The sequence below is a fragment of the Bombus fervidus genome, chromosome 11 (genome assembly GCF_041682495.2).
Source record: "Bombus fervidus isolate BK054 chromosome 11, iyBomFerv1, whole genome shotgun sequence".
In the NCBI taxonomy this organism is placed as follows: domain Eukaryota; kingdom Metazoa; phylum Arthropoda; class Insecta; order Hymenoptera; family Apidae; genus Bombus; species Bombus fervidus.
In genome coordinates this window covers 3,002,019-3,022,264 of record NC_091527.1, presented here as the reverse complement: position 1 = coordinate 3,022,264, position 20,246 = coordinate 3,002,019, and the positions used below count along the sequence as shown (strand labels likewise).

The 20,246-nt window shown below is 41.6% G+C and overlaps 1 protein-coding gene across 1 annotated transcript in view; it reads right to left on the bottom strand.

Annotated features, from left to right (window-relative positions):
* Positions 1-20,246, bottom strand: part of Ser (protein serrate) — a 54,839-nt gene that overhangs the window by 13,768 nt on the left and 20,825 nt on the right. The window contains exons 2-3 of the mRNA XM_072012382.1: positions 16,927-17,226; positions 11-302 (exon numbers count right to left, since the gene is read on the bottom strand). Of these exons, the coding sequence (XP_071868483.1) occupies positions 11-302; positions 16,927-17,226 (592 nt within the window). The remainder of the gene's footprint in view (positions 1-10; positions 303-16,926; positions 17,227-20,246) is intronic.

Sequence of the window (20,246 nt, the reverse complement as noted above, 5' to 3'; positions counted from 1 at the left end):
ATTGACTCACCTATTTCACAATCGGCGCCTTTCCAACCCTGTATGCATGCCTTATCGCCATTCTCGTCGCAGGTGTAATGGCCGAATATGTCGTTCCTCGGCCTGCAGAACTTCGTGCAGGTCGCGTTGTAATAATGGTCCGCGCACTGGACCCGAACGCGATAAGCTAGATGAGCGTTTCTTCCTTCATGATTGAGAGTGTGCCACGTGGGTCCTGGCAGGACAATGCCGCTGAAACTCGCTTCCTCGATCACGCCTGTGCTCGCCTCGTCTCTCGCTTGCAGGATCAGCGTGAATTGCCTCTGCGAGCCAAGAAAAAAATTCGATAACGAGGCTGGGAATCTTCTAACTAAGGATTTTAGGAATTCTGGGAAATTTCCCAGAGCTCTTGGAAATTAGCAATTATAAGATAAAAATAATCCTTTATTTATATTTCTCGCTTTACTTTGTTCTACTATACTTTACTATTTTATTATACGAATAAATAATTCTCAAAAAAATTAATTGTAAATTAAAATTAATTTTCCTTTCATAGCTTTTAGTTTATTTTATATCTGGTTTTTACTTTCTTTTACGTTATAGCCTTGTACCTTATATTATTCATATTTTACACTGCATTTTACGTTATGTTACTTTATACGTATTTCGTAACCAGTATATGCTGAATAGTTGTGTTCCGGCAAACGCGAATCGAATACGGAAAGATGACGTCACGCTTGTCTAGGGCTGCTTCGAAAGAGGAAGAGAGGTGGTTTGATGAAGCCAGCAATTAACCCTTGGCCAGCTTGAATAATTCCTTAGCCAGTGTGGCCTCTAAGTGGAACCTTCCGAGATGCACTTTTGCAAATTTAACACAGGGCTTCCTGACCCTCGGTAACCTCCCGTATTACGCCACAATAGGATTATCAATTTTTTACTTCCGTTTCCCACCTCCAGATACTTTATAAATTTAATTCTGCTATTTTCATCGTATCTTCGGGCATACGATCATCGATCACGGATAAATCATTCCTAAATCACCCAGTTTACGATTCATACGCGTCCGATCAATCTACACATATATACATACATTCGTACGTTCCATCAATATCTTTTGATTGGCGTCGAACCGAACTCGAATGTTGAACGTCTACGAAAGATTAAACGCAACATTCAATCATCCCTCCACCATACCGAGACACCTTGAGAGCTCATCGATAATCTAGTAAAAAAGTAGCCGAGCTACCCGAGGAGGAGGACGCGACGTCCGACCACCGGGGATGCAACACAACCAGCAGGCATTAAAACAAATGTTCCATCAAAAGGTGGCCACAGTGTCTCTGATAATTACCGATCGTCGTTGTAATCAGAGCACCGGCGTATTTTTCACCCGTGACACCTGTGTTCAATGTGTCGCCACAAATCAGAATAATTACAGCCACAGAGAGAGTTTGCGTGCGTTCGTTGGTCTACCGATTCTTTGACCAACGTTGCCTCTCCTCCAACGGCCGTACCTGATTGGTACCACCAATCAAGGCCCGTGAGTGACGGTCGGCTAATGCAATAAATAAATTCCAATCGCGCTGTCGCGGAAGACAGCAGCTATCTGTTCGTCCGGAGGCTGCTGAAACGGAGACAGAAACGGCAGCAGCAGCAGCAGCAGCAGCAGCAGCAGCAGCAAACGCGACCAGCAACGGATCCCAAAGGGGTGTCCAGGGGTCTGGGTTATACGATAGAAAGCTGGAAGTGTTCCCGATGGAACCGGTCTCGTGGAGGAGAAAAAAAGAAATAAATAAAAAAGGATCAGCGCATCGACGATCTCGCGTGTGCTCGCTCGTGTGTGCGCGCGGTTTAATGAACTCGGTTGGATCCTCGTTGGTAGACAATGAGAGAAGGGACGAGTCCAAGCACTGTAGCTCTTCGTTCGACTTTTTAATTAGAACCGCAGGTGTTTCGCGTGATCACTCAGACCACGGGGGTGGCTGAGTCGATGGAACCGGTGGAAAGTGAAAAATAAGCTGCGAGTTGCCGTTCCGCCGCATTGAGACCCAAGGATAACAAACGACGCCGAATAATAGATATCTTCCGTGCTTTTCAACGATCCACTCTTTTTCTTTCTCTTATTTCTCTTCTGGAGCCTACTTTTCGATTAGCGAGCCAGTGGTACGCCACGCGGGGTTCCGCGCTGGAAAGAAGCGTTCCGTGTCACGATACATGTGGGAACCGTGTTGTTTCCCCTCGTTGATCGATTTCCTTTTCTGTCCAGGACCTATTCAATATGACCGGCTAACCGTTCGATCGTGACTGAACTGTCGATCGACAAATTAGCGAAAACATTCTCCCCCGCTGGCAACCCAAATACTTAGATAACGCGGCTAATGTCGCGCGCCTTTCTTGCGGACAAATCGCTTCCTAAAGCGGCGCAACACTTCCACCGTTGGAAACTCCACGTTTTTGCTCAGCTTCGACCGATTTGGCAGCGAACGATCGTGGAACCTGTTCGACGGTGATTCCCAGTGATTTTCAGTCACCCACGAGAGACAGACCTTTGAAACGAATTCCGATTGTTGGTTTCTTTTTTCTTCCTTTCGATACAGTTAGGATTGTGTGAAAGTGTGTCTTTAAAAGCTATTAGCCGATTTTTTTGAATTTCTTAAAGACATTGAAATTAATAAATGTTGGTTGCTGTGTAATAATACATATCGTTTTATGGGTAAAGTGAAGATTATTTCTTTTTATGGTTGAAGTGAAGCTAGACAGGCTAATTCCTTGTATTCGTTTCGACTAACGGCGATAAGCGGTAAAAAGTATATAGTATTTATAAAGAATATATTAAACTAAAAAAATATTGCGAGTAAAAGTACGATATTGTCTGTATAATGCGAAACTACCATGTTTTCTCAAACAATATTTGATACAATTCAAAGTGCGAGTTATTCTTTGAGTTTGGTTCAAATTAGCCAATTTACCGAGTCCCAGCAGCTTGAAATTATTTTGCAAGTGTGAACCTGTTGTTTCTTGATTTAAAATTTCCATTTATCCTTCTCATTAAATCAAATCACTCCACGTCAAGTTGTTTGAATTCAAATAACTCGGCTACATAAGAGAACCCGACTGCCAGAAAACAGTAACTGTTATTCTAAAATTAGCTAATAGCTGCTTACGATTACTCTAAAAGCTTCTTTGACAGGAAGGGTATAACGGAAGGAGCGCTAAAAGCAAAAAGACAGAAGGGTAGAATGATGGAGTAGCTAAACGATGCTGTGTGATATAATCCGAAAAACGGCCTTGAGCAGCCATCTCGCTCGAAGAATAACTCGAATCTGTTCAGCTGTCATTTTCTATTTACCATCGATCGGATCGTTCTCTTTTAAGGTTTCGAAATTCATCGTTCCATTCGTTCCCTCTTCCATCAGCTGTCCCGTTGAAGAAAGGAAGAGAGAGAGAGAGAGAGAGAGAGAGAGAGAGAGAGAGAGAGAGAGAGAGAGAGAGAGAGAGAGAGAGAGAGAGAGAGAGAGAAAGAAAGAAGAGAAACGTTTCGATCCGTACGCCACGAAAATGTCAGAATAATAGAAATTTTATCTGATCGTAATCCATGCGCTGACTCATATCGATTAAGACGGCTGGACAATGAAGGAACGTCGGACGGTTCGCGAGCTGCAAAGGCACAAAGAACCGGCTGGATGCTGCGACGTGTGGAAGTGAACGCGACGGACGAACGAATTAGAATATATGTACGAGGTGCGAGAGAAAAAAAGGCGAGCATGAAAGTCGCGGGCGTGGGAACGACGGGCCCCAAGCGAGCCACCAATTAACACCAATTAGCGCTCATCTGCTCTAGGTAGTGGCAGCGACGAGTGAGCCGACTTTACATTTAGCACGAGACACCCGGCTCGACGAGGATTGGCTACAACGGTGCTCTTTGTACTGTCCAGGTCGGCCCCGAGAATTTTGCACTTCCGCGAAAGGTCGGGAGAAATGGATTAGGGGCACTCAATAGAGGAAATGTGTCTTTCTTACTATTTTTCAGGTTATTTAACCTTTCCAATTTTTCTCCTCGAATTTTTACGAACATATTATTTGTATTATACGAAGTTTTTGGAAAATTCACGATTCTTGCAAATTGTATGCTTACAATAAATATCTTGTAATTTCTAGTATATGCATTTTTACATTCGTTTCAGATTTTATCAATACACGTAATCGCGATAGTTTGGTCTCATTAGAGTTTCCATGAACTTTCCAAATGTTTTCATAAATAAATTAAAGATAATATTCATAAAAGGTTTCTACATTAAGTATTCAAACACTTTCGCGAGCCACTGTATTCCTATTTATGTATTCCTATCCATTATGCCTATGTTCGTCACAGCATACGTCGCATCTAAGTTCTAAAATTTGCATTTCCTTGTTCCATCATCGAGGAAAGTATCCACTCACAACTCTGTCACAATACGACGAACGAGGTATATACAAACGAAACGTCTAGGAATTTGCGTGGGTGTCTCGCAGAAAACCGCGTTACGAGCGAATTTCCCCTTTCGCCTTTCACCGAGCAAAACAACGGGCTTCGTTTTGTTCGGACGCGTTTAAAGAGCGTGGCCGCGTCCTCGCACAGGCGTGTAATAAATTATCGGATGGATCGCGGGTAAAAGTCACGATCCGACCACCGGCGGTCTCGATCATCGATCGATCCATCCATGGACGTGGGTCGTCCGGTTTCGTGGGTGTAGGAAATTCATTAAGTCGGATATTATTCCGTAAGATGCGGTTCCAGTATCAATTAATTAATTTCTTATGGCTTCGCGACATTAATCGTCACGAGGGTTCTCCGCACGCGTGTTTCTTAAACTTGATTTCAGACGCGTTATGGTAATGTGATTTTGCACCAGCAATATCGTGTCATTCGACAAATCTATATATCTAATGATACAATGCAGACAAGTATGCAATAACGGGATAGCACGATGGTGTGCATTGTGTTATTAAAAATATAAATCAGACATATGTACCGGTGATTATGAAAGCGGTCCGAGTCGAGAATCTAAAAAGAAAAGGAGTTTATCACTTATTTCATCTTGCGTCTATTTATACTACAATAATCTGAAACGATCTTCCAAAATTATTAGAAGCTAAACCGCGGGATTGAGTTGATTGTCGCGTCGTTAAATGTATTTCAGTGTATGCTTCAAAACCAAAACTTTAAGTATCTCAAAATGAAAAATAAACGACTTAGATCACTTTTGTAATCGCCGGCATATATGTTGGTACATCGTCATCGATGCGATATTGTAATTATGTCGCATAGTTCGTTCATACCAAATCTTAATTGGATTGCTATTTAGTTAGAAATTTCAAGATCTCGTGAAGTTATCTACAATGTTAGCGAAACATCGGAAATAGCTTTCTGTTGGATGCGGTTTACGGTCCGGAAGCCTCAAACAGTATTAGACGTAAGTGTTTGCAGTGTTAAGTATAACGGTGTAAAGCGTACCAAACAGCGTTAGGTGTGATAAGCCAGGCTATAGAAATATCAAGACTTCAGCTAATTTTATGATAGAGACTGAGAACAACGTCTTGTAGTTTGTCTACAGATTTCAGAATCAATTTATCTACATTTTGTAGTCACGGTGAGTCAGCATTTTTACCATCTTGGTAATGGATCAGAGCATCGCAACGTGGAAATCAGGTGTATTTGCCGGGAGCCGAAAAGGATGGGTAAAAGCCGTAGCGGGCACGTAGAAACGGTTGAGGAGCCTCTATCTGGCGTTGACTGTCGTTCCATCGCATCGTGGCGCTCGTCGATGGTAGACGCGTATACGTCGATCGTGTGGCTCGGTAACTACACGTACGTACTTACGTACGCCGAATAGAACGCCTTCTCCTTCTCTATGTCAGGCGACGTGTCTTTGGTTTCGCGGAAAAGATCGAACGAGCGGTACGTGAGGACGCGTACTAAGCAGAAACGAACCTCCAGCACGCCCGCCACCGATCCGGGAAGCCGTGAATGGTTTATGTCTTTTGTCGATTTATTCCGCGAGGCTTCCTACTTTCTTTCTTTCGACGACCCTCGTCCCGGCTTTATGTCTTTCCATAAACACTCGGTATGGAAAATTTGAAATTAAAATATATTTCAAACGTGCAGTTGAGCATATAGCGACAAATTGCGGGTTTTGTTATGAGATTTTGCGAATGTAGTGTTCTGTATGTGAACCGCGCATTTGGAATGGAAGGAAAATCGTATTGGTTTTGGAAGAAGCGAATGTGATAAATCACGTCTTTTCTTCTGTTATAGAAGAGCAATTTTCGAATCCAATACATTGCGAACTAATTCGCCGATCAAATTTTATTTTTGCATGTTTGTATTTTATTTTAGGATCAAATACCTGTTTTTGTTAGCTACTTGAACGTATAGAAAATATTAGTAACATTAATTATATACAAAGTAGTCATATCTACAGCCTACCCAATATTAAATCGTTTTCTTTCTTTTACCTTTCTCCTCCAAAAATGTGTTTCGAAGGGTGTACACATTCGAACGAGTCTCCGTGTTCAAATTTCGGCTCAGATCCACACGACGATTACGCCAATTTATTTCGTGAAAGTTCCTTACGTAAAATCGTTGCGATATATTATTATTCATTGTACTGTATCATCTCGGCGCATTCGTAACTCCTTACTTAACGGTAACACAATGCCAATCGCAAACCATTCTCCAAAGGTTGCTTTATGAAAATCTGCCGTTCTCCTCGCTTCTTTATGTTCGTATCTCATCAGATATGTTTTTCCTTTATTATACTTTATTCGCAAAGAGAATGGAATACACAAAAGATCGAGTAAAATTATATTAGATAACATAGCCAAATATTTACTAATATAAACTATCTAAATTTTAACATCTATCTATATTTTAATATAAAAAATCTAAAACTCGAATTCTAAAGTCGAAACTATCTACATTTTAATAATACCTATCGATTTCGATGTAACATCCATTTTGAGTCACATGGATCCGTGGAATTTGGCGAATTACAAGGCAAATTACTTAGCTCAGCTGAAGCATCCTTCTTATTCGAATAACCCCGCCTTACCTATTCTGAACATCACCTTTAAGTAGACCCACCTTTCAGCGGCGCGTCGCGATAAATTCGATTCTCTCGCTATAAGACGGTTTGCAATGGAATTCCAGCGCTCCGTTCCTCCCAAAAGCTGCATTCCAACAGCTCCTCCGTTCAATTACTTTCGAAAGCGATTTCCCAGGAACGCGAGGCGCGGACGAAATCCCTGAATCCTTGTGGAATTCCGACTTTTGATCGCTTTCGAGCACCGCCTGGCCGTGGTTTACCCTTGACCCTAAATCTCGCCGCAACAATCGGGGGTCTCGAGGTCAGGCGTCGCGATGCGATAAATTCGCAGACTTATTCCCTCTCCTTTTATACTTCGGAAGGAACGATTCATCTGACGGTGGGCCAACGTAGAAGAGGGTTGTTCTACGTCCCCTTGAAAATTCCAGCGAGCGCTGAAGGGGAAGTTTCGTTCTGGAATCCTTTCCTGCGTCCTCGGTTCCCAATTAGCCGGCTGGCTAATAAATCTCGCGTTGTCCCCGACGAGAACCGTAGAGCGAGAGGACCGGCAGCGCGCAAGGAGAGAAAAAAAACGAACGTCCGTGAGGAGGAAGCGGACACGCGGCCAGAAAGGGAAGGAAGAAAGAGTTGTGGGGGGATCCTCGAGCGACAGAGGACGTAAAGAATCCTCTTGCAGCCGGTGGTAGCCACTGTTCGCAGGGGCACAAGGCCAAGAAGCCTTCGTACGATGTCGCGACCAGCCTCTTTCCTCGCTTCAAGACGCTCAAAGGAGGAGCTCCGCGAGGAGTCAGTACCTCGTGATACTGATGGTTGTGCTGTATGCTGGTACCTCTACCTGCATATCACGGGGAACCTGGCATTCTCCGCGTTAAATGCCTGCTCGACGAGCGAGCCCGACTCTCGCGCCCATTTACATGTACACGAGTTCGTTCTTCTCTGTGTATATGGATGGCTATAAGATGAGCTTGGAAACGAATGGAAGTATTTCGTACGAGAGATATTGGAAGAATAGAATTCTAGATGCACAGGTGTCTCGAGTGAGACTGTTGGATATCTTAAAGTAGAATGATGTCTCTTGAACGTCGTCTGTTTCCCAGACCAAAGTGTACAATAGCGTGCTGTAGATTCGTTTGATGTCAACGGATTGGAGAGTAATTTCGTTGATTTCAAGATGATGTAAATTGATTTTCTTTTGATCAGTGCGTATATGAAGATTCGAATGAAGCTTTTCGCTTAATCATTAGTCCTACGTCGAGGGGTAAACTTCGTATTATTAAAAACATATATAGATGGTGCGAATTTTGGAGTTGTATTGGAAGAAAGAACGATTGATGGATTCTGAAAGTAAAAAATATAAAGTAAAACTTGGAGGATTTTATTTTGATCGGTGTATATTCGATCAGTGAGATTCGAATGAAATTTCTTTTAATTCCATCGTAAATTCTACATCGAGGGATTAATTTCGTACTATCTGAAAGATAAAGTCTGTAAAAATTGCAGGCTTTATAAAATAGAATGGTTGATTTCACGTACAATGCAGATATACAATAGCTCATCTTGTTATTCTATCGTATATTTATATAAGTATCACAATGTTCCACTTTTACGCAGATTATTAAACTCTGTAACACGATGCAGCACAAAATATCGGAACGTTTCATAATTCACAGAAGCCAGCGAAAAAATTCTTAATATCCTATCGCCATAATTCTTGCGGCCATAAAATGGTCCCACTAAACATTCGTATTACAATCTCCTCTGAACACACTCGGGAATAATGGCCATATTTCAAGCAGGAACGATAGCGCATTCTTCATTCAAAAATTACCTCTAAAATTCGCCGACGTACAATACGTACACACATTCTCCTCCCCTAACTTTACACACAATCACAAGCTGATATCGGTGTACGTGCACGCGAGGTCGCGGCGAAGAATCGAGGCCTGTACAGTGAACAGAAAACGTGGTTCGGGAGACACGACGGCAGCGACTCGTACACGGGCTAACTAGCGATGGAAGAAGACGAAGAGGACGAAAAGGAACGATTCTGCTGGTGCGGATAAAAGAAAAGGAGGAGACGATCGAGGAGATTGGTATGCGGTCCGCGCAGCGGGTTCACACACGACCTAAAGGCGGCCCAAAGCCAGTCTAAAGGCTGAGCAAGCGGAGACGAGAAGAAGAAGAAGACGAAGGAGTCGTAGAAGGGGGTAGAGGACAAGCTCGCGAGGCATTGCCCAAACCGGGGCGACAGTTTCTTCCTCCCCTCTTTTCCTTCATTTGCATACTCGCGATGCGGTACACCTGTGTGTTTCGTTGGCTGTGTGTCCGTCTCTGGGCGCGTACACCTGACCAATAAGTTCCCCGGTGAGCGTAAATCTACGTTGTAAACGTGAATACTCGGCTGGCTCCCCTGCCGCGTCAACGAGGGCAGTTTCGTTGGCCCGGGATTAATCGATGACTTTCGCCTTTCTCTCAGAGAAATAATTAATAATGTTGATCCGTTCTGCACTTGTGGCGAATTATGAAGATTCCTTGTGGAATTAACGAGTCACGGGGAGCAATATAGATTGAATTCACACGTGTGGGAACGCGGAAACGCGCAGAATCCCTGAGACATCGAACGATATAGAAGCCTCGGGGACTTTATTTCTACGTACGTGCGTAAGTAAGTATATAAGTTCACGTCCTGGGAACAGGATCGTGCGGAAGCGTAGACAAATCGATGGTTATATTACTTCGTTGAGCGTTTAATCGATGTCCCCGGTAAATGGTGTGTCGTTAATTCATGGAAAAGGAATGATAGCAAAACCTAGAGACTGGATGGTCGCTCGACAAAATTTGTACGCTAATTGTGGGACGTTTTATAGTTCTCGAATTATAGTTCATTAGCGGGACATCCGCGAGGTGCGTCGTGGAATTTGAAAAAAGGCTCGATGGAAGTTTTTCATTCGTGTTGAACGTAAATCTCTCGTGTTGGCCGACGACCAACAGGCAGCCTGATTGCGATCCCCGCGGGCGACCGAGAGCCGGCGGAACGATTTTGGAGCCGTTCGGTCGATTAACGACCGGTTCGCGTACACTTCTTGACAAATCGATCCTGCTTCCGTATCTGCGCCGCTGCGTGATTTATATGCGCTTAGAATCGGCCGCAGTCCCCAACGAAAATATAAATGACACGCCACGAATATCTTTATTGGTAGATCCACCGTCTACCTACGAAGGGTGATTTCGTTTACATTTGTAAAATGAATATCGACGTGGCCGATAAACAATGGTTTAGATTGTGAGATGTTGTTCCCATTTGAAACGTCGCTTCTCAAGAACCATACACATTTGGTTTCAGATTAATCAGCTTAACAGTTAACACAAAGTAAAGTATGTAAGCAAAAGCTACAAACCATATTAACAAAATCAAGAGACAAGTACAGATAGCATTGCCGAGAGCGTTATGATTGTAGAATGTTAAATTGAAACACTATCTCCAGGGACATCAAAATACACCAAGAACCACGTCAGACCGTATCCGAAAGCATAACCGCGATAGAAAATTTATATTACCAGACTCACTTAGAAATACGATTGGAAACGATTGGCGTGGTATAAACTGTTCTGCCGCTGTTTTAATTCTAGACGAAACTCTGTTCGCAGGTAATTCTCGAAACGAGGCCACGTTCCCTGACGAAACGATACAGCCGGATGGAATGTGATATCAACAAAGATGAACGAGAGATTCGATGGAGGGTCAGGAAACGAGTCTGGGCCCGAAAAGTATGCAGAGAGGCCATAGAGGAATCGTTGGAGGACGCAAAGAATACACCTGTTGGATTCTGATTCACGACGATGATCCCCTGCGGGGATTCGAGGCGTGCCTTCACGGGCTTGACTCCTTCATTTTCGTTCTCCCGCGGTTTTTATCCGTCGTTCGTGCGGCGAACACCGTTTAGACGACTATCGTTTATCATTACACGGGTTATTATCGAAGCTATAATTATCGAAATTTATCACGCGCCACGGAGAAAGGAGGGTAAAGCGTTTTCGTCTCTATTTCTCACTAGATTTCGACCGAGAGCGATTTTCACCTCTGTCTGGTCGATCTCTGAGCCGAGCCAAAGTCGTTTAATACGCTGGTGCTAATTATGCCAGCGACATTACCTGGGAAATTTAACGCCTACGGATTATTTGTGCTCTAGGCGGGACGAGAAACGGTGCTGCGTTTGGTCTCTGGCTACTCCAGTTACGTCGATCAAACGGTTTTAGCCATTAGGCTTCCAGCCACGGCGAACCGTAACGACGAACTTTATTAAAGCGTGAGAAAGTCCCCTCCCGGAGGTGATTAAAGCCGCTCGACTAATCTACTTACGCGACGCCGCGGTTTGGAACTCAATAGCGACCCGGCTAAATTGAATGATGCCGTTTGACGCGTGACACGGCCGCTTAAACGTCGCATCGATCATCCGACGTCCTTCGGCCACACCAACTTCAAGAATGAATCGGTCATTTTCTTCCTTATATTCTTCGTGATTATGTGACATGTGTGTGGACAGAATCGATGGGAAGCTTGAAGGGAATTGGACTTTTAACGAGTGAATTGTAAATGAATTTTTGGTTCTGGTGATAATTGGTTATTTATAATTAGTTTCGTACGATAGTTGAATAAGATCCAATTTTATTATCTAGTAAGATTATTAGATATTGTCGTCAAGGTTATATAATGTCAATGAAAACTTACGACTTTATTTTAAATTACTAGACTAAATTAACAATTTGCAAAAGTAGCGAATCGATGAGTTACTATCCTTCGATAATAAAAACGTTAAACCAAAATCTCATATATTATTAGCTCATTTTATATTTAGGTTATCTGAAACTTTTCGTTAACTATGTATGATTTATGATTCAGTCAATTACGATTCAATCTTGACGCTGCCAGTAGATTCCAACAACAAAGTAAGAATATTACTCATCAAATTCTACGCGTGTATCTCGATGTTATTACAAACACTACCTTATAGCTTACACTTAGTCATCGACGAATCGAGTTTCCGATTAGTATATTAAAAATTACTATTTTGAGATACGTCAATATCGACATATGATTGATTTATTAAGTCGCAATCAAAATCACGCTCGAATCTTTCTCTATGACGTGCGTACCATTAAACTCGCACGAGAAATAAGAAACAATAATTCAACTATAAACGTTTTATACAAAATAGATTCAATTGGTTACTATAACAATTTCATCGCTTACCAATTTTACCAAATTCTATGGATACTATCTTTTATAAGTATTTCAAAGATACAACGAAAAAACTTTTCTCAACAATTATTTGGAAGTGTTCAAATACTTACGAACGTACATACTTGGTACTATACGATATAGTATACCGGTTGCCTATATTCCTCGACCAACAATGTCCAATTGAATCATCCAGCAGTTTTCAATCTCGCCACCCTCGAGCGAGTGAACACGTCGAGCGGGCGACTCGCTAATTCAGTCAACATAATGCCCGGTGAGTTCCACGTGGGCCCAGCGACTGTGACGTCACATCATTGATAGAGGCGCCCACATTGGATGCTTAGAAGTCGCGGATATTGTGTCAAGAATAGATACGCCAACGGGTTATTTGCGATTCGTTGTCCGTGTATGGAAAATGAAAATGAAAATCGACGAAAGTTTGCGATTCAACGGACGAGAGAAAATGATCATTGTGGGAAAGAGCAAAGGCTCTGGATGAAAATAGCGGGAAAGCGATCGAGGCTTTCGATGAGACAGAGTAGACAAAGATGCCTCGAGGAACACGACGACAAAGAAGACGCGTCTATATAACGTAGAACAAGATGAAAAAGGATAGAAACACGTGGCTGGAGAAAGGAAAGACGCGAAACGTAGTGTTTGCTCAGAAGATACACACAGACGTCAGGATTGTGCAAAAGCTCGGCTAACTCTCATCTCGCTGATCGTTTCCTGTGCCATTATGCTACCGCTGAAAAGGCGGCTGGTACTCCCTTCTTATGTATGCCTCTTTACACCGCTATTGAAATCGCAAACGGAGAAAGTCGAAGGACGATTACTCGCCGTGCCAGATGTATACATATATGCCTGTTTGTTTCTTTCTTTGGTCGTAACCGGTATCGAGTGCCGTGCTTATTAACTGGAAGACTATGGTCTTAAGCGTGGTTTTGACCGAGCGAAGTGCATGCGGTATTCCAGAGAGGAAGATTATCCGAGGGTCTACGGTCGATTTCACCGGTCTCGAAATATTTTATCGGATGGCGGTGGTTGGGAAAATTTGTATGCATTGGATAGTCTATGGATTCATACATGCGGATGGAGCTTTTAAGAAAATAGAGGTTGCTTTGGGAAAATTAGGATCTCTCAAATTATCCTTCAAATGCAAATATAACGTTCCAATTTCTAGTAAGAATAATAACCTACTGCGTGGTCGTAACAATTAATACTTATGCCTATGTTCGACGAGATGATTTGTCATTCTCATAAAATGAGTTTTAACAATACGTAGCTGTAGTTCTACTCTGTAATGGGCACTTTAACCAAGTGTATTAAATGTAAAAGTATATTAAATTATTTAGTCATAATTTCATGTAACTAGAAAAATTTGATATTATGAGGATGAAATTGAGAGGCTGGTAGGTGTAGAACGCTTCATTGGAAAATAAGCATACGTGCAACCATATATTGCAAAATAATACAGTTTGCTAACAATTTAAAAATATCTTTCACGCTTTTCGTTCTAATTTATAAATTTCAAAGTATCTAATTGTAAAATAAGTTTATCTAATTGTTCTTCAGTTGAACAAAAATCCACCCCATACAATAGCCAGATTCTTCGCTAAAAAGAAATAAAGAATCGTCGTGTGTAACAAATAAATTTCTTCCCATATGGTACTTGGTGCGAAGCAACAAGGTTTCAAGGCGGAAAGAAAGAAGATCATCCGCGTTCCTCTTCCAGCTAAAATCGCGCGAAATCTCATTTAGAGGCGGCGCCCGTGGCTCTATTAAACGGCGGCCTCTTGTTCTCATTCTCGAAATCGTTGAAAGGCAACCGAGTGAATCTCTGCCGGGCGGGCCGGCAATTTCGCAACAATACAGAGGGCTCCGGTCGCTCCATTGGAAAAGGACTTCTACGGGAGCATTGTATCGCGACGTCGATCGCAAATTTCTAGCCCCGATTCCTTTGTCGATGCGGGGCGCGCGAGAGCTATCGAATCCAAAGGATTTCCGGTCTGTTGCTCCTCTATCGACGAGTCGTTACGTAGAATTCCAGTTCGGTTCCAGTCGCTTGGCAACGTCTCTTCGTGTTCCTCTGCCTCTCCTTCTTCTTTCTTTTTGGCTGACCTCTAACTGTGGAATTCTTTTTCAAATCGTTCATCTTCTTTGCCAATAGTCTCGTTTTCTTTGGAGCGACAAATGACTATTAGTGGAGATTTTTGAAGTAAGAAATTTGTAAAGTTTCGGAAAGAAACTACGGGGAGAAGTTGAGGAATACTAGAACGATGTAAATTTCTCATTAATGATAAATCTTGCGCTAAGAAAGACAGACAAAGTAGTAGAGAAAGGTGGTCTCTCAATTATTTTCCTTAATAATACGTTACTCTTTTCTAGAATTACAAATAATTATCGACGGGTATGAGTATGAGGACTACAGGAGCAAGAATTTCCTAAGATTAAATACAGAAGCTCTTAGAGAACCTCAGAGTGGTACATAATAAATCCTCAACTAAAAGAGACAGCTACTGATTGGAGAAAACATCTTCAGTTTACGAATTCATACGATTCACCAAACTTCCTTCGTAATACCATACGAACTAGAAGCCGTTTTCCAATTATTACAAACTCCTCGAGGAACACTTAATTCGAAATGCCTAGCAATATATCTTCGCGTAATGAAAAAGCAGTCGTCGAATCTTTAAACCCAAACAGCAGCAGTAGTTCCAGTGAACGATTGCCAACATCCCACCCACGTAATGTGTCACCAGGCCCGGTCAGGCGGCTGTCGAGCGTAATTACGTCGAGACGAACGGCCGATTTCGACGAGTGGTACCGAAGAGATCCTCTGAAGATCCTCGAGAGCAACCATGACGACGTGTTTCCGCGCGCAAGAGGTATACACATCGGCTGAACGTATACGTCAAGGGCTCTCCACTGGAACCTAACGGACCAAATCGAGGCACAGCTCTCCTTTTGTACTGTGCCTGTGTGCGCGCATTAAAACTCGCGAGGTAAGCGTTCGCACGCAGACAGGCAGACACGGTCAGTAGTGGATTATTTGAAGAGCACTAGCGTGTTTGTATATTTCATAACTCGCTCGTGAGGCTCTAAGAAGACCCATGCCGGGGCTCGTTTCTTCCGAGGGCGACAAAGGGTGGGACCGATGCGTTCCCTCTTTCCTCGTTCCGTTCCCACTCGAGAGGAGGGCATAAACAGAGGCCCTTAAATTGCTTCCTTTCCGTGAAGGATCTTTTCTCTCCCCTGTCCTCCCGTTCCACTCGCTTTTTCCTTCGTTTTTCTTTACCACGAGCGACTAGGTTCATGGGTGTGTACGCTTTTTCAAACATTTAGCGCTCTCCGAGCTAATTCAATTATGGGAGCCATGGACACGCAATAAAAAAATATATGGAAAGCAAATATACATGTAAGCCACCCCGCTGTTTTTTTTTTTTTGAGGGTAAGCGTTAAGCACGTAAAACCGTGTTGTGTTATGTGCATATATGTAGGTGTGCGATATCGTGGTCAGGAATTTAGAAAATATCATAAATCTCGTACTATGTTCGGGTTCGTTGGTTTGATTTCCTGGTATTATAGTAACTATGAAATAATTTTTGCGGCGCGCGTCTTGAAAAACTGCTAAGTTTGACTTTCGTTACGGTAATTGAATATGGAGAATATCGAGTATATGGATATTATCTTTCCCGACTGAAGCCATATTGAAATATTGACTTCATTTAACGATCTCTTAGGAATTCCCACCTCGACTGAATTCTTTGAAGTCTCACCATGACCAATGGATAAAGATTTCTATATCCCAATGACAGAATCGCTCGCTACCAGGCGATTATTTGAAATTTTCAATTAAATTTTTTACTTACATTTAGCGTTAGAATTCTCAGCTCATGTTAATGAATAGTTGTACAGTGTATGATATTTAATTAGCCCACGAATGGCACGTACTTTAAGTATTCTTACTTTTGACAGGTTAATCCTGTTCGAACGTTTCACACTTTCGAACACGGTCGTCTTTTTGCCTGAGAAAATATCATTATGCTGTTTATGATAATTTGAGGCTGGAATGAGAGAAACGCGTGTTTGTTTGAGACGTAATGGAGGATAAATATTTTCTTCTGTCAAGGTTCGTGAAACTGCGTGATTCATTTGAAAATTATTTTTTTTGGACATCATTATTTTTAGTATCGAACATGCTATATATTTGCAGAAATTTATTCCATTCTTCAACGAAAATTTATTTTTCTTTATAATTGCAATTTGTCTGAATTTATACAACTAATAAAATGAGACAGCGGTTCTTAACCTGTGGTGCGCGAATCTTTGGAGGCTACGAAGTTCTCGCAAGTTGTTATTGTATTATTCGAATAAAAGATATTTAGTATGTCTATTTGCTTATCTATAATGAATCTTTTCTTCCCCAAAAAATTGTTGTTCAGCAGTTGATGTGTGTTTTAATTACTTAATTATTAATTGTTAAATGATTATTTAATTACTTAACATACTTGGTACACTGAGGATTTAAGTCTTTGGTGCCCGCGATAACAAGAAATTATTTAAATGGGGTTTGTGGTAAACAAAAGGTTAAGAATCATTGAAATAAAACATTTTACTCACCGTCCATCGGAAGGTGAAATGAAGTTGTAGGGTGACAGGTTCGCTTAGGGTGAAGGTGTTCTGGCCGAGGGCGTGACTAGATACGTTGCCAAAGCTGCAGGAGCCGATGGCGGTGACATTCGACTGATATTCCTTCAAGCAGAGCCAGAAGGCTGTCGAGCACGGTGTCGTGCACGGTGGTAATTCTCCCTTTCCTCCGCCATCACCTCCTCCGCCGCAACACCTACCGTCCACCAGGGTGCCCCTGTTGTTCGTTAGCGAGAGGATCTGTACCTCGAAGAATCCGCTCGCGTTCGTAGCCTGTGACAATCGATAGAAGTATATTTATAATACTATTCATAAACTTCGATCATTCTATCGAAGAATTAATCTTTTATACGAGTTTATCAATTAGAAATATTGTACGATATGAAAACAAATTTTTTTTCGAATATTTATTCTATATTATTGTATTTTGGAGGAAAATATTGAATATCATATAATGAAACATAAGTAATGGATATTAAAAATACATAATAGAATTCCATTTATCCGAACTTGTCGGGGGGAACAGTTTATATAACAGGAGTTCACATAATAGGAGCTCACCAATTCTCCTCGCTACCTATTATGTTTCGTTCACATAACAGTTCACGTTCAGACAAGTGAATTCAATCAACAAAAGTGCAGTTAATCGGGAATTAATTAAAAGTTTGTTCCAATAAGTGAACTTGAGATAAATGGAGTTCTACTGTGTTATATTTGTTGGAATTATTTCTGAAAAGAATAGGAAAGCGTTATATATTATAGTTATCTTATATTAGATTATCACTGAAGGAAGATGTTATTGTAATTTAAAATATTATATTTTTAACATCTGTGAGTCTATCATTTATTAAAACAATACATTGAATAGATCATCGAAAAAGAGTCCAGTTAAGTCGCGGCAATTTATATTTTGATCCGTGCACATATCACTTTTACATCTGACATTTGTATACCCCTAACGGCGCATTAAACTCTATCAGTGCGTTTACATTAGCGACGAAGCTGTCGCTGTTTTTCCGTTCAATATGAAGGCGAATTTATCGGGCTCGTTACGCGGAGAAAACGGTCCGCATTAAACACAGCACGATTTCATTCGGCTCTTTCTAATGGGCATAATAAAACAGCAGGATTTTCCAGCTCGGGTCCCGCGAAAACGGAAGTCTCCGCGGCCTTAGGAAGCGAAAGGCCCCTCGAGTATCTATTACGAACGCTTCGCCAACTTCGAATCGATTCGCTGGAAAAAGTCGAACTATTTCAAAACTATATTCGTGCTCTGGCAATTTTTCGATGCTCCCTGTACACCTTTCCATTCTGACATTATTTTTTTTGTACTTCATCCCTATGTTTCGTGTGATACCACGTGATTCGGTGCAAAAGAATGTTTCTCCAAAAATATTCTATAGTTTAGTATTGTAAAAATTCCTTACGATAGGATAATACAATTTTTAATAGGATAATACAATAGTTCTACAAGATTTGAACACAATATAATTTCTCGATGCTTCCTTTCATCTTTCATGTTAATATCCCAATTTTGTATTTCACTTTCAGGCTGTCAGTCGTTAGAAATTGAATGGTAACACGAATTCCTAATAAATATAGTTTCCTAAAAGTCTCCGATTAAACGCGTAACTAGCTCCAGGAATATTGACGCTTTTTCACGCTACTTTCTGTAGTTGCAAAATATTCCAAAATATTTCCTATGCTTGTTATTCTCAGCGATAGCAGAGAACTGAAATTTCATAATTTAGCTCTGCAAGAAATTCATTTGCCTAGAAAGGTTCTTTAATCCGACTCTCAACTTTCAAGAGATTTAACTCCGATACCTTCTATAAATTGGCAGTCCAGGTTAGTCTACACGAAAGTCCATCTACTTTCCCATTCACGGTCAAAATTGCGCGGGGGATCTCGCAACTGCGCCGATGCCGCAACCTGTGGTGAATTTACATCGGCCTCTCGCTTTTGCCCACGTACGATTAACAATAAAAGCGGTACGAAATCGTCTCGTTTCAACGGCGGAGAGTCTTCCTTTCGTTGCAGTTACGAAACGCTCTCTATGTATGCTTCGTCTATACCTATCGGTTTCTAATGCATTGAGCGAGCATGTGTATTCGACGTACTCATACACTAAACGTATATTATATGTGTATTTATGCACGTATTGATATACGTATGTGCCTAGACGTGATACGTGGATATACAGGGTGTCCCAGACTTTGAAAGTCAAACTTTGTCAGTATATTCTATGAGTATAACCGAATAATAAATATCGTATAAACTTAGGTCATTAAAAAACTTTATTAGAAAGTTAGAATAAAAATATGAAATACGAAGAGAATTTCTCGAATTTTATGCCAGATAGATATTAATATTCGTGTGTACGATGGTTTATTGAATTAGTACAAGGAGAAATTGGTTCATTGAGATGATGCAAGATCAGAATGATCTTCATAGAGCAATAAATTCGATATTTTTATCGTTCTAAATTCGTGGTAAAAGTAAAGCTAGGGAGATTGTCTAGTCAAAATAAGACAAAAATCAAGAGTAACGAAGTTGCAGGTAAATTCACGTATACTCGACAAGACTCGATTTCCTTGAGAACGTAGATTTCAAAGCAATTTTCTTATTCTCCACTTCTGTCTTATTTTCAGCCATAGGATCTCTTCAACTTCGCTTGTACCGCTAATTTAAAACCACGATGTATTTTCGTTTATCATTTGAAATAATGAAGACACCCTGTACGTATAAGTGCATCGAGCGAACGAGCATGCACGGACGAGCCCTGGGGGCCTATGTAATTATCGTAAGAGTAAGATCGAAGGTAGAAAGCGCAGAGGATCGTCTGCTGGCCTTTCCACGACGCGCTTCCTACTATGTTATATAACGTCGTCTCGCGAGTGACATTTTCGCTCTTGCTAGAGCCAAGCTTCTGTGGTTTCGTGCGAACACCGTGGAGCAGTAAGAAGGGTAGAGGCTGGCAACTTCGCCAGGATGAATCCCGCGGAAATTGAAGAGTAAATCACGGATAATGTCCGGCTGTGGCGCACGGGAAATGGAGGAGCCATCAAGCGAACGTTCGCGCGAGGGACAATGCAGTGTTCCTTCCCTCGAACGAGGAATCTTCGTTAAAACGAAACGTGTCCTCGCATTATCGTTACCGCGAATAGGCAGTTTGTTCAATGATGAATCTTCGGTTGGAATTTCTGCGATCGTTTCGAACATATTGCAGTAGCCAGTGAGGAATGTGTAGATATATGCACTCGGTGTCTGCTTGTTTGATAATCTCTTCTTAA